At 60.0% G+C, this 14064-nt stretch overlaps 4 protein-coding genes across 4 annotated transcripts; 2 read left to right on the forward strand and 2 right to left on the reverse strand.

Annotated features, from left to right (window-relative positions):
• Positions 1-45: 45 nt before the first annotated feature.
• Positions 46-1149, reverse strand: PAN0_001d0524 (flavo protein oxygenase; the record flags this gene model as incomplete). Its single annotated transcript, XM_014804139.1, has 2 exons — positions 46-381; positions 451-1149. 2 exons carry the CDS (start codon positions 1147-1149, stop codon positions 46-48), a joined length of 1035 nt encoding a protein of 344 aa, XP_014659625.1.
• A 544-nt stretch (positions 1150-1693) lies between these two features.
• PAN0_001c0525 (uncharacterized protein) lies at positions 1694-3544 on the forward strand (the record flags this gene model as incomplete). Its single annotated transcript, XM_014804140.1, has 1 exon — positions 1694-3544. One exon carries the CDS (start codon positions 1694-1696, stop codon positions 3542-3544), a length of 1851 nt encoding a protein of 616 aa, XP_014659626.1.
• A 2769-nt stretch (positions 3545-6313) lies between these two features.
• On the forward strand, positions 6314-8516 carry PAN0_001c0526 (amino acid permease; the record flags this gene model as incomplete). The annotated part of the gene is made up of 2 exons (XM_014804141.1): positions 6314-6626; positions 6685-8516. The coding sequence occupies 2 exons, from the start codon at positions 6314-6316 to the stop codon at positions 8514-8516; spliced, it is 2145 nt and encodes a 714-aa protein (XP_014659627.1).
• Positions 8517-9696: 1180 nt separating this feature from the next.
• Positions 9697-13718, reverse strand: PAN0_001d0527 (uncharacterized protein; the record flags this gene model as incomplete). Its single annotated transcript, XM_014804142.1, has 4 exons — positions 9697-9800; positions 9868-9944; positions 10034-10091; positions 10376-13718. The coding sequence occupies 4 exons, from the start codon at positions 13716-13718 to the stop codon at positions 9697-9699; spliced, it is 3582 nt and encodes a 1193-aa protein (XP_014659628.1).
• Between the last annotated feature and the right edge of the window lie 346 nt (positions 13719-14064).

Consider the following 14064-nt stretch of genomic DNA (forward strand, 5'->3'; position numbering starts at 1 on the left):
ATCAAACGACAAGGGTGAGACAATCCAAAATGGGCGGAGCTTGGTTCAGGGATACGACTCGAGCACGTCGTCCTTGTTTTCGAACCATGGCTTGGGACCGTTTTTGAGCGCTTGCTGGACGTCGGGCCTGTCCTTGATGACGTCCCACTTGGGACGCTCGAGCTCGTATCCGACGCTTGTGCGGGCGTACTGCAGACCGCCGATACGCGTGATGGGCAGGGTCTTGGCCGCATCGACCGCGCCCGTCTCGGGATGGATCATGTCCTTGCGGATGTGCATGACACGAACGCGGCCGAGCACGAGCGTAGTGGTGTGCTTTCCCTCTGCATTGAGGATATCGCGCGTGTACTCTACCTCACACTCCATCGACATGGGTGATTCCTACGCCGTCAAAACCATCCAAAATGTCAGCAAGCACGGATGATTGGGAACAAGAACATTGGAACGTACCTTGACACGGGGGGTCTGGATGACTTTGCTCTTGACTGGAGTGAGGCCGGTGAGAGCATATTCGCTGACGCCCGATGGGCAGTCTACCGAAGCAAAGTTGAGCGCCTCTGCGTACGGCTCTGAAGACGACGAGACAGAAAACTCCTGGAGACGCTTGATGTTGTTCTCGCTGTCCTTCCTGCGGTTCTCGGATCCACCAAAGGAGATCATGACCATGGCGGGATCCTGCGAGACCATCTGATACCAGCTGATAGGAGCAAGGTTGGGACTGCCGTCCTCGTTGAGCGTAGTCACGAGCGCGACTGGTCGGGGCGCAATCGACGACACCATGAGCTTGTACATGGTTGCGGCCGAGACCTTGGTTTTGCCAATCTGGATCACGTGGTACTCGGCATCATCGGCGCCGAATGTGGCAGAGGCAGGATGGCTGTTGAGACCCTGGCCTGGCTTGAAGTCGACGTCGGGCGCCTTGGTGAGCGTGTAGGAGAGGCTCGGATCGAAGCTGGCTCGCTTGGCCTCCTCTTCCTTGAAGGGCTTGTACTTGGAGCCACCGCCGGCGCCGGTGCCGGGTACGCCGTACGAATCTCCGTTTGCCTGGTTGGTCATCCTTGCGATCGAAATGTGTATCGGCTGGATGGGATGTGGACGCAGTGGAGATCTCGATGAGAGGATCGGTCTAGTGTGACGAGCGATGGACATCGTGGTTCGAGGCGATCCGCTTTTGAGCCACGCCCGAAGCGGTTAAACGTCAGCGGGCCAAAGCGCGCTGTGGAGAAACGCCGGCTGCCACCTCCACCAAACGGCTAAATCCGAACCCACCAAATTCGGCCACCGCGGCAACTCTCGAGCGCCCATCCCGCGATTTCCTCAAATCCCGCAGTCCACCGTCCCACTCTCATTACATCGCTTTGAGACCGTTTGATGGGGCATCAGGCCCATTCACAGAGAGTCGAGGGTGTGCATACAGTAGGCTTATTCATATTCAGGGCGTCAGAGCGGCATTCAACACCCAGACTTGTACGCCAGCGTGCGGCTATGAAAACGGCGTCAAGCGCAGACTTGGTTTCGGCATTCAACTCGTGCGATCCGAGTTCCGATTTCTTTGTGGCCGCGTCGGAGGAAATTTGTGAGGGCCAATGCGTTGGACCCTGTCTCCACCTCTTCCGCCGTGTGATCGTCGTTCCCCTTCTACCTCCACCCACCGCGATCGCCACTTCTACCTGGCATCGACAGGTTGTGCACCATGTCGATCGTAGGCTGGATTGTGCTTGCCACCATCGCTTATCTCACTCACGCTGCGTACCAGCGCATCCAGCACTCACGCAAGCGCGCCGAGTTCGTGCGCGATCGAAGGAGGGCCGCCGGCATCCCGGACGATGACCGCAGACCTTTCGCCGTAGCAAGAGCCGACGCGCTTTCTCGCAAATCCAAGCAACGTAGAGACGAGGCTTTGTCGACGCCAAACAAAGAGCGAACACCGGCAAGGACGCGCTCGTCATCCCGAGCAACACTCGATCGCGAGACAGCGGGTCGGCTGTCAGGCATTCCGGGCACGCTTCCTGGATACCTCAAGGATACGCTGGCATCCGAAGCTCCATCAGCCTCCCCAAGCTATCCGCGCCAATCACATCCATCGAAGGCACCGCGTAGTACGTCGCCGGTCAAGGTCAGCAGCGGCAGCATCGACTCGAGCCCTTCGAATGCCGCAATGAAACGAAGAGCATCACAGGCACCAGAATCGCCTTCCAAGGCTGCTCGTCGACAAGCAGCGCCAGCAGCACCGAATTCACCAAGCTCAAACAAGCTTGAGCGTCGCCACCAAGGCTCAGCGACCAAGAAAGACGGCTCGAAGGACGAATCGAACCAGGCAAAGGTGAAGCGCGAGGCCATCCCCGGCACGTTTGGAAGCGACCCACACACTAGCGACCACGAGATGTCGGACGCTGTCGTGTCGGACGCCGATCAAGACAAGCACAAAGAACAAGAACCCAAGCAAGAACCCATGGATGAAGACGCACTGCCCAAGCGAGCGGCCGACCTTGGTGCAGCACCGCTCAGTGCGCTAGCACGCTCAACAGCCAAGAAGCGCGAAGCGGACGAGCTGGACGACACGGACTCAGAGGCGAGCTGGGAGCCAAGCGATGGCGAAGAGCACATCGAGTCGCACGCTCACAGCTCGAAACGATCGCGCAAGACCAACAAAGAGCTCGACCCGAGCTCGTCGCTCGACTTTGACATGGCGCTGCCCGAGGAAGCCATGGCGGATTTCAACCCTGCTGCTTCGTCGACAGCGTCTACAGCTCAACCTGCTTCGTCGCGCATCAAGAGACGTGTCGACACGTCGGACGACCGGCAGCCTGGCGAGGAGTGGATGGACTTTGAGGGGCTGCGGTGGCGGATTCATCCGGAGACGCACGAGCTGGAGCGGTGGAGCGACGTGCTCGAGTGGCGCTCCAAGTACCGCATGCCGCGCGACTCACTGCATCCGATGGCGCGCGAAGAGCACCAGGTGGTGGTGCACAAGTGGCTCACCAAGCACGCGTGGGAAGAGGCCAAGGCGAACAAGCTGCTGGCGTTCCAGGAGGCCGAGCGAGTGGCGGACAAGGAGAAGCAGGACAAGATCGACGCCGAAAAGATGCAACGCAAACAGGAGCTGCTTGCCAAGATCCGGCAGACGGCCTCGCCCAATAAGCGCATCCAGTCGTATCTGATGCAGCAGCACAAGAAGAGCCTGCAGCATAGGGTGTCGCAGAGCGACATGAGTGCCGACATTTCGATGGCATCGAATACGACGCTCGAGCCCGATGAGGGTACTGTCAGTATGTCGATCGATTCCATGTCGGTGCTCGATGGCTCGACGCCGGGAAAGCCTAGGTCGAGACGCATCTCGCTGCGCGCCAACACGCCCGGGAGAGGCGAGACGGTGCGTGCGGGGGGCGAACAACGCTCGGCCAACTCGTCCACCACTGCCAGTCCGACGCGACGTAACAGTCCGCTGGCAACACCGTACCGTGCGATTCAGTATCCCAAGCAGAGAAAGGCCAAAGACGCCTCGCCGCTCGTAAAGTCGTTCCCACCACCTTCAACGCAGTAGTTACGCTGTCAATCCGAATTCGCGCTGTGTGCATGCTTCACATGCAAGGTTATCTTGGCGCACAAGCGAGGCAAGGATGTGTGGGGCGGTCGAATCACATGCTGCTGGCTAATCGTTGCTGAGACCAAATACATCGGACGTAGCGGGTGGGGGATGGACCGGTAGAGCCGTGCCAAGACTGGGCGCGAAGAATCGCAGGCACGGGCCAGCAAACGGCTACAGTAGCACTATCGAAGCCAAGCCTCATGCAGCGTGCGATGGTGTGATTGGTGAGAGATCTCGATTGCGATGTGCAATAAGTGTCAGCTGACAAGAACCAATCGTGGGTCGAGGGGGAAAGAGATGGGGGATGATGGATAGGGTGTGCGGACCGGGTATCAGACCGGGAAAGGGGGGTTTGTGCACACAGCCTCAACATGCACGCCGATCGACGTGCATTTGTGCGCGACTCGCCCAACTTATCCTTCGTCAGGAAGCTGATGCTCTTCTGAAAGATCTTCTGAAACGTGGGGGAGACAAAGAGGCGGGAAGTTGACGGAGTGAGCCGAAGCATGGCGTTGCGGCTGTCACTTGACAGTGCATCGATGGCGATGTCGGGATGGCTTCCGTTGCGGCGGTCTGGCAGTGGCGCAAACCCAGACGAGATGGAGCGCCGACCGAAGGTGCCGCCGCACTTGATGAGCCCGCCTGTTGGCGAGCGGATATTCAAAGGCGTTCCTGAAGACAATGCCAAGATGCCTCCCACCGACGGCCGCGAGGCATTGCCAAGACCAAAGAGCGGCGCGGAGCGGATGGAAGAGCTTCCTCCGAGCCACGCCCGTTTTGCTTGGCATGTCCAATATTCTTTTGGCCCTGCTTGCGACAGTCTCGGAGGCCGCAAATGTGACAGGTGGATTTTTGGATTGTGGGTAAAGCTTTTGCTTTTGCCGAGCAGGCAGCAACATCTCGTGCGACTCCTCACGGCCGTAGGACAAGCGAGACCCGCTCGACCCAGCGCAAAAGCCATGGCGGCCTTCTCCGTCGGTTGGTTCCAAGGCTTTCGGAAGCCACAAGCGAGAAGGCGGAATTCGGCACCTGCGGCTGGCAACGACGGTGGTGCGCACAAACACGAGCAAAGGCGAGCAAGCCACATGACATGGGCAGTAAGGCCCGAACGAGCCAATCAGCAGGCTGGGATGCGGCGAATTTGACCAGAGTGCAGCGATTCCCCGCTCGACCAGCGCCGTGGACGCGAGCGAGCTTGTTTTGATCCATTAAAATTGGCAGCCCAACTCCGCCCGGCAAGCCGAGCAGCCAATCTACGAGGTGCAGCAAATCGCAGCAAAGCCGCCTTTCTTCTGGCACGATTTGCAACCCCGCCCCATCCACTCGCAGCTGCAAACCAGCAAGCCCTTTTTGGTGCCAAAACTTCTGCCACCCAACCCGTCCGCATCGGATGGTCAAACGCAAAATGAACACACAATGCCAAAGCCAAGTAGCTGGCACGTCAATGCAGGTACTTATCGTGAGCAGAGGGGCAGCATTGAGACAGGATGCAGGCTGCAGCGGTCAGGTGGATCAGGCGTCGAGACAGGTCTCGATTTCCAACGGCATGTCTGCCGAAAGATCAGGAACGGCGACGGTCACGCGTACGTCCCCTTGTGCCGATACGAGTGAGCTAATCCTACTCGCCATTTCAAACCGGTGTGAGAGACAGCTCAGGCCGAGGCCGCGGATGATTGGGGCCGGTCGGCGGCTGTGACTGCGATTGGAATTTTGGGCGAGGGTGGGCGCGGGTTATCAGCAGGGCTTCTGACTGGCTCGCCCCACCCTGTGCGTGTCTCTCGTGTCGCCTCGCGTTGCCTCGCTTGTTGCTCGCTATCAGACGCATGAAAAATCGTCTGTGCTCTCGTGCAGCGCCCGCCGCCCTTATCCATTCGTTCACGCAGCAACCCAGTGCAGCCACACTGCTTCCATGCACTGACACGCTTGCAGGTGCCTCACACGGCTCCCTTGCGGCCATCACGAGCCAAGCCTTTTTCGGAGGTGCTAGCCGTTCTCTGATTTGTCCGACGGCCTTTCGCCCCGTCAACCCTCCCTGCACACTCGCTCTTGGCCGTCAGTCTCGCGTGTCCATCCATCCACACCCTCTGCTGGATCTCGGTTGCTCGCCGACTCGCAGCCAATGAGCAGGCGAGAATTCGGCAAAAGCCCGTCTCGCAGCCCGAACTCGCTGCAACCCTCGCCACCCTCAGCAAGACAGGCGCCAGATAACGCAGCAGCCCGGCCTGGCCATCTCTGCTCTTCTGATTGGCTTGCCGCACTGACAGGCTGTGCGGTTGCACACCGTTGCCAGGCTTGGCGTAGAACGGCTTGCGTGATCTGGCAGCCCTGCATCACCGGTTCGGTCTCGTCCGATCCCGTTCCTGGTGTCCATCTGCGGCCCCTTTCACAGAGATGACGGTCACACAGTAGTACCGTAAATGTGATAGTGTGGGTAAGGAGGCGTGACGGGGGCGTGACGGTGTGGGCTGAGCCAGGACTGTCGACATTGTTGTTTGCATCTCGATGGGCAGCAGGGATCGTCTGGTGGTCCGGAAGGGGACGGCGGATAGGCCGAGGAGTACAGAGGTCTGGGCTGCTGGTCCATTTTCTTTTTTTTTTTTTGGTGGTTGCGCGTCAGTGTGCCTGGGCCGGGGTTCAAACGCGGAATTTCGATTTTCTGGCTATTCGTGTCGCCCGCGTGCCCTCGACCGTTTGGGTTGGGCTTCGCCCTCGACCCCGCCCCACATGCACCTCGCCACCTCGCCTGATTCGCTTGCCTATCGCTCGCCTGCACGCCGCCCCGGAGGCATCCTTCCTCTTATGGCTGCTGCTGCTGCATCCCTCCCTGCCTGGCTGCAGCACTGCAGCAGCAAGACGGAACGACGCGCAACCCAGTCGCCGCCGCCCCTCCAGCCAGCCACGCCGCCGCCGACGTTGCCCTATCTCGTGGCGAATCACGTTGCCGGGCCCTTCCCCCTTCCTTACGTGTCCCTCCAGCGCACCCCATATAACCCCTCGACATCCGCTCCCACCAGCGTCCAAGATCACCCCACCCATCGTCACCCAACACGCCTTTCCGGCTTTGCCCCTTCCTCAAACGCGCCTCTAGACCACAGAGTCATTGCTTGCCTTGGTAGCCGAGCTCCCTCTGCCGCGCATCCTACCCTCCCCATTCCTGTCGGAATCCCCCCTCTGGACACTCTTCGCCTCGCTCTCGCACAGAAGAGTTCATCTGCTCAATATGGGTGCTTGGAACAACTTTGTCGACGGCTTCAAGCCCGAGGTCACCGACGAGACCGCCTCGGACTCGTCGCCATCCAACTACAACGAGAAGAACGAGAAGGACTTTGAGTCTGGCAATGTCGTTGCCGGCTTCAAGGCGCCTGGTGAAGAGAGCGGCCTCAAGCGCAACCTGCACGGCCGCCACGTCCAGTTCATCGCCCTCGGTGGCTCCATCGGTACCGGTCTCTTCATCGGATCCGGTGGCTCGCTCGCCGCCGGTGGTCCCGGTTTCCTCATGATCGACTACATCCTCATCGGTATCATGCTTCTCCAGGTCGTCATGGCCCTCGGTGAGCTTGGTGCTATCTTCCCCGTCGCCGGTTCCTTCGCTGCCTACTCGTCCCGCTTCATCGACCCCGCCGTCGGATTTGCCATGGCATACAACTACTGGCTCCAGTGGCTTATTGTCCTGCCCCTCGAACTCGTCGCCGCTTCCATCGTCATCAGCTTCTGGGACCCCAGCGAGGTCGTACCCAAGGGCGTCTGGGTCGCCATCTTCCTCATCGTCATCATCATCATCAACCTCTTTGGTGTGCGTGGTTACGGTGAATTCGAGTTCTTCGGCTCGCTCATCAAGGTCCTTGCCGTCATTGGCTTCATCATTGCCGGTGTGGTGATCAACGTCGGCGGTGGACCCGACGGAAAGTACTATGGTGCAGAGACGTGGCACAACCCCGGCGCCTTCAGGAACGGCTTCAAGGGTTTCTCCTCGGTTTTCGTCAGCGCCGCTTTCGCCTTTGCGGGTACCGAGCTCATTGGACTTGCTGCAGCCGAGACGGCCAATGCGCGCAAGGAAATTCCAAAGGCCGCCAAGCAGATTTTCATGCGCGTCACCATCTTCTACGTCGTCTCGCTCTTCGTCGTCTCGCTCCTCGTCCCATACACCGACGACCGTCTTGGATCCGGTTCCTACGATGCCAGGGCGTCCCCATTCGTTATTGCGATCAGCAATGCGGGCATTTCCGTGCTTCCAAGCATCATGAACGCTGTGATTCTTGTCTCGGTGTTGTCCGTCGGAAACACGGCGGTCTACGCTGCTTCGAGGACGCTGCAGGCCATGGCTACGATCGGACAGGCTCCCAAGATCTTCACCTACATTGACCGCAACGGACGACCCGTTCCTGCCGTCATTCTGTCGCTCATCTTTGGTCTGCTCGGCTTCCTCATCTACGCCGGTGACAACGCGCGCAACACCACCTTCAACTGGCTGCTCGCCATCTCGGGTCTCTCGACCATCATCAGCTGGCTCTGCATCTGCATCTCGCACGCCCGCTTCCGCCTCGCCTGGAAGAAGGCCGGCCACACGCTCGAGGAGCTCCCCTGGAAGTCTCCCTTCAGCATCTACGGCTCGCTCTACGGCGCCGCCTTCAACGTGCTCGTCATCATCCTCACCTTCTACACTGCCGTCTGGCCCATTGGCGAGGGTGACATGACCAAGAGCGAGCGCGCCACTGCCTTCTTCCAGAGCTTCATCTCGGTGCCCATCGTCGTCTTCGTCTTCTACTTGCCTTACAAGTTTATCAAGCGTACTCGCGTCATCCCCATCGACGAGATCGACATCAGCACCGGTCGCCGCGACCCCGTCCCCGTCGAGGTGCTCCGCCGCGAGCGCGAGGAGGCTGCCGCCCGTCCTGTCTACAAGAAGGTCTGGGGCTTCTTCTTCTAAGCGTCTCTGCGTCCCCTTTGTTCGCCTTCCCTGCGGAAGTGTGAGCTTGATACCACTGTATAGCATCGCGCGCAATTTTTGAATACTTTTATGGATTGCACTGGATTTCTTCGTTTTTTGGTTTTTTGTTTGTTTGGTTTTTTTTTTTTTTTTTTAATGGCGTGCTGTCAATTTGTGCGGTGAGGCGGCATGTGGGACACGCTGAATTGTGAATTTAAGCTTTGCCTTTTTGTGGGCACGTGGATTTTCATCTCGCGTCGACAGCATGGGATCTTGGGTGCGATTCATCTCGGCATGTCCAAACAACGTCGATTGCGGATGCCGATACATCCATCACAAACGTGTTTGGGGTCGGAAGTCTAGTTTGTCCAAACAGAATAGAAACTTTGATCTGGCATCGGCTTGGTTGGACCTGGGTCGCGGGGGGGGCTGCATTTCAAGTATTGGCAGAGGGGGCCATTGACCACGGTCGTCAATACTTATATCACGAACGGTGTTTGACGAGGACAGTGTGACTTGTCGGAATCGTCGGGATTTGTATCGTATACAGCGACTTGGACCACTTTCGTGGACGTTGTAGTGCGGTTCGGTTCTGCAAGTGCCACGACGTCGATTCAGGATGCCGACACATTCATCATGAACAATGTCTTTGTTCTGACAGGAAGATTCCTCGAAGCTTGTGAGAGATCTCGCCCCGCAAAAAACTTGGTGGACTTTGATGCACGCGATGGTGAGGGCTGCGGTTCAGTACGGCAAGTGCGAACGAAGTCGACGCCGGTTGGGGATACATTCATCACGAAAGATTTTTGACGAGAATAGTGCGATTTATCGAGATGCGAAAGATTCGCATCGCAAAGAGCGTCTCAGACCAATGTTGAGGTACATCGAGGATTGTTTTGGGATCCAAGGTAGCCGCTAGGGCACCAATAATCCCCAGTAGCCACTTTCCAAATACATTCGATGTGGCGAGCTGTCTTGATCGCCTGATGAGGCGAGAGAGAGAAAGGAGTGAGGGTACCGCTAGATCCGGGTCAGCTAGGCCGTGACGTGGGCCAGTCGTAGCGCGCATGTCCATCAACGTCGGACGGACGGGTTCGTGTCGACCAACTAATCGAGTCTGTGTCGCAGACCAAGCGAACCGTAGGTCGGTCAACACGTGTGTGCGAGGCGGCGTCCCTTCCTAGAAGAAGGCATCGCCGTCGTCGTCGTCGGTACCACTGTCGTCCGGCAGAGCTGCATGCATGCTGGACTGCAGGTTCTCAGGCCTCTGGCTGGGCCATCGGACTTGGGACCTGTGTTTGCAGACAAGGACGTGGGTCTGAGAGCGCGGTTCCTATCGGTAAGGGGCGACGTTGATTATGGTCGGCGATGAGTCGATCACGAACGGCATCCGCCTCGGACCGATCTCTTCGGTTCTGGGTAGCACTTCTGTTCGGTAGTTGCAAACGACGTTGACTGCCTGATGTGAAAGGTCGTTGATTCCGACGGTGCGACTTGTCGCTCCTCCCCTTCGACACCTTGGTGGGGTTTCGGTGGCTGGAGTTGCGGCCCAAGTCGACCAATGCGAGACCTCAGCTGTGGACTGAAAAGTCTATAACAGCGGCGTCTTATGCGGATACAGTCAAGCGCAACGTGGAGTTGGGCGGAGTCGGGGATTCGTGGCGATCCGGCGCGTTCAGTAAGCTTGCTCATCATGGCCGTGCTTGCACACACTGTCAAGTCCAGTATCTCCCACTGGCCATGGCAAAAGGCTTTCTCACACTCCCCATTGCACACGCAGTCAGCCTCACCCAAGCTCCGCATGCAATTCCGTTCGACACTAACGGCTCCCCGAAAGCGACTCTACTTGGGCAGCTTACCCAGGCTCTGATCCTGCAGATAATCGCCTATGGCCTGGAGATCGTTGCCCTTGGCCTTGCGCAGGTACAGTGCGAGCGTCTCCGTATCCGCGTCCGGCAAGATGTCCGCTAGCTTGTTTAGGGTTGCATTGAACGCTTCCGAGTCGCCCGAATTCGAGCCTCTTCGCATGCGATCCCTTACCGAGCCGTACGACAACGACGACCTCAAGCCCGCGCCGATCCTGGGCGAAGTTTCGGCGCTGAGGCTCGGCGAGGTGCTGCCCGCTTGACTGCTGCGACGCGGTGCAGACAGCAGGTCAGAGGTGTAGCTCTCGTGGCTCGAAGGTCCACCACTGAGACGAGAGACGAACGTTGGGCCACTGCCGAAGCCGCCTGCGATGGGTGTGATGGGTGTAATGGGCGTGATGGGAGAGGTCAAGGCCTGACCGGAGTTGGTGCGCGACATTTCGTACGACAGTCGTGTGGATCCCGCCGGTGCACGTGGACCCAAAGGTCGAGGTCCACTCGGCGCGCTTGCACCCTCGCGCACAGAGTCGAGCGGGGCGCTGGGCTCGGCATCTACGCCGCGCATCCCGAGCCCGGCACGTGCGGGGCTTTCAGGCCGACTGAACGTGGTTTCAAAAGTATCCGTGCTCGGGTTTGCTGACGAGGTTGCGCCCGATACGATGGGCGATGCCTGTGCTTGCCGGTTGCGGCTGTTGGCCAAGTACGCGCGCGAACCACCTGTGCCGATCGCCGCCGACGCGAGCGGCGAGCCTGCAGGCACGGCGGCGGGCGGGGGCGCCGATGCCTGACGCTTGCTGTTCTTCCTGCCTAGACCGGAGAAGAAGCGGTTACCCGTGCCCGAGCCCGAGGTGCGCATCGCACCCATGCCCTCGCCCACGGACGTCGAGCCGGGCAGCGATGCGAACGACTGCGTCGAGTTGCTGCGCGTCTGCTGTGGCGCGACGCCCGGGTACGGCAGATTCACGGGCGTCTGTACGGGCGATTCGGCCATCGTCGGCATCACCGACACAATCTCCTTGGCCTTGGCCCCATCGCCGCGCATGGGGAATGTCATGTCCGATCGCACCGAGTCGGCGTACGATCCCTCGTTGCGCACATGCGTCGACCGTGGCAGCGTTCCCTGTGCCAGCCAATCGGGCTGACTCTGCCCCGTGCGCGCTTGTTGCCGCATGGCGGGCCGCTGTACCGCTTGCATCCACAACGCAAGCCCCGTCTGAAGGTGCAGCAGCTCGTTGGTGCATTGTGCATATGCGCGCGCGCGGTCCCACGACGAGCCGCGCTTCTGGCCCACCACAATGTTGCTGCTCGCAAACGCCGCAGGCATCGGCAGCGTCTTGCCGTACACCTCGATGCGGCTCGGCAGAGCGGGTGCGACGGGGCGCGCGGCGGCTATCGGCGTCGTTGGTGCGGCGCGCTGGCGCACGGGAGAGCTGAGCGGCGCCATCGATAACGACTGCGCCGAAGCAGCGGCGGGGAAGTACGAAGAGCCGCTGGGTGTCTGCGGAGTGCGCGGCGTCGGAGGTGCGTGCTTGGCAGGCGAAGCGAGCGGGCTCGACCTCGCGCCCGCCTGCGCAACACTGATACCCGTCACACCCGCCAAACTGCGCGCGGACGGCAGCGAGGCAGGCATCGCCGGCCGCGCCACGGTCTGCGTCTGCGGCGGCATCGGCGTCGCCTGCTCTTCGTCCGCCGAGATGGTCTCGTCCGCACTGCCGAAGCTCAAATCGTTCATCGCATTGCTCACCGCGGCAGTGAGGTCGTCCATGTCAGACCCCTGTGTTGAGAGACCCGCACTGGCTGTCGTGTTGCTAGCAGCTTGAGGCGGCGGATCGAACGAAAATGCACCCTCGCCGTCCGAGTCGTGCGAATAGTCTGAGGGAGCCGAGCGCTCCGAGAGCGAGCGCTGATCGGCAGCAGCTGCACGATCTCGATTGGAAAGCCGCTTGGGGTTGCGCACGGGGCGGTCCCTCGAGTCTATGCTGCTGCGCGCGACCTCTTCGTCGATCGCCCCACCGACAACCGAGGAGGCAACGTCGCGCACGTGCAGCGAAGCGCCCTTGCGCGGACTCGTGGTTGCGCTGCCGCTCGTGGGTGCCCCTGCGAGGGGCGAGACGGTATCGCTCTGCTGCCTGCGCATCTTTGCGCGTTCGCGTGCCTCCTTGAGCGTACGCGGGCGCGAGTCGTCTGCTTCGGCGAGTAGCTCCTTTTCCAGTCGTCGCTGCTCGTCCTCCGTGGGCTCGTGCGACGATCGGCTGCCGTCGGTCGAAAGACGCGTGTTCTCGTTGACAGCGCCGAGTAGGGTACGCTTGGTCGGGCATGAAGTGTCTCGAGGAGCATTGCTGGTGACAGCCTCCTGTGCAAGAGGGGTGGAAGCTGTGTCATCGCTTTGAAGCAGCTGGTGGGGCGAGTCGTCGCGGTGGTCGGCGCTGCTTCGCCTTTGCGGAATCTGGCTACTTCCGAGCTGGCCTGAGCCGGATCTAGATCTGGACGCTGTGTGCCGGGAAAGCATGCCATCCTGCTGATTGATGTTTTCCGTTTGAGATGGACTAGGTGAGATCGTAAAAGCGTCCTGCGCCACGCTGCTCGTGCGTCTGGGGACAGGAGGAGATGGGAGCGCGTTTGAGAATACCTCTTCCTCGTCATCCGCCGCGGTCGCAGGGCGGCTCGTGTGCGGAGGCTCGATGGTGCGATCCGCCGAGCGGTCGAACGAGTCATGTGTCGAGGTGTTGAGGACCTCTTCATCGTCATAGTGCGAGCCGTCGCTGTCGTCTTGTGGCGCTTCGACTCCGATGCGGGGAGGTAGTGGGAGGTCATCGGTTCGCGTGGCGTCAAGCGTGTCGGCGTTGTGGGCGGGCTGGACGCTGCGCATCACATCGACGTCAAAGCCTGCCACCGAGGCGCGTTTGCTGTGCGGAAGCGACTCGGTTGCAGATGCCGAAGCGGTTGTCCAGATGGAAGCGTTGCTGTCACTCGGGACCATGGAGAAGCCCGTCGAGGCATCATTGCTGGGTGTTTGGAAGCCGCGTGTGGCTGACACTACCGGGATGCCGTTGGATGACGAGGTTGATGCAGATGACTGCATCGGAATGGAAGCGTTGGCGATGGTCGAGCTGGCACTGATGTGCGAAGGCGTCTCTGCAGAGCTCGGAAACGAGCCAGGGGAGCGCGCGTACAGATCGAGCAAGCTGCCGTTGGATACGACCGAGCTTCCAGTCGTCGAGCGGTATGACGTGCCCAGAGGAGCAGCTGACAGGCTCGCACCTGTGTTGGCGCGACTCCTGGTGTCTAGCGTTGCGGACGAGCCGGCGTCCGGGTTGATTGGCTGCGACTGCGACATGGCCGAATCGGACGCAGACGCGCTGCACTTGTGCGAGGTAGCGAACAGTCCGAGGCTGCTCGCTTTGATCTATGCTTCTGCGTCACGACCCGCAAAAGTAAGTCGTCCGTCGGGTCGAAGGGAGGATGGTGGACAGGTTGGGATGGATGAAGAGTGTCGGCAGCCTGCATCAAAGGAGCTGTCGAGCGATGCAGATTCCGCTCGCTTGGCGTCTCCCGATTTTTTTGGCGTTAAGTGTTAGGTCGATCATGCCAGGATTCTCCACCTCCGCGGCCCACCTCTGGAGCTGCAGGTCGGAACGGAGGTGCAGGCAATTCCGGCCCTCGGAAGCTACAAAAGGAGGGCT

Source organism: Moesziomyces antarcticus, assembly GCF_000747765.1.
Source record: "Moesziomyces antarcticus DNA, scaffold: scaffold_v10001, strain JCM 10317, whole genome shotgun sequence".
In the NCBI taxonomy this organism is placed as follows: Eukaryota; Fungi; Basidiomycota; class Ustilaginomycetes; order Ustilaginales; family Ustilaginaceae; genus Moesziomyces; species Moesziomyces antarcticus.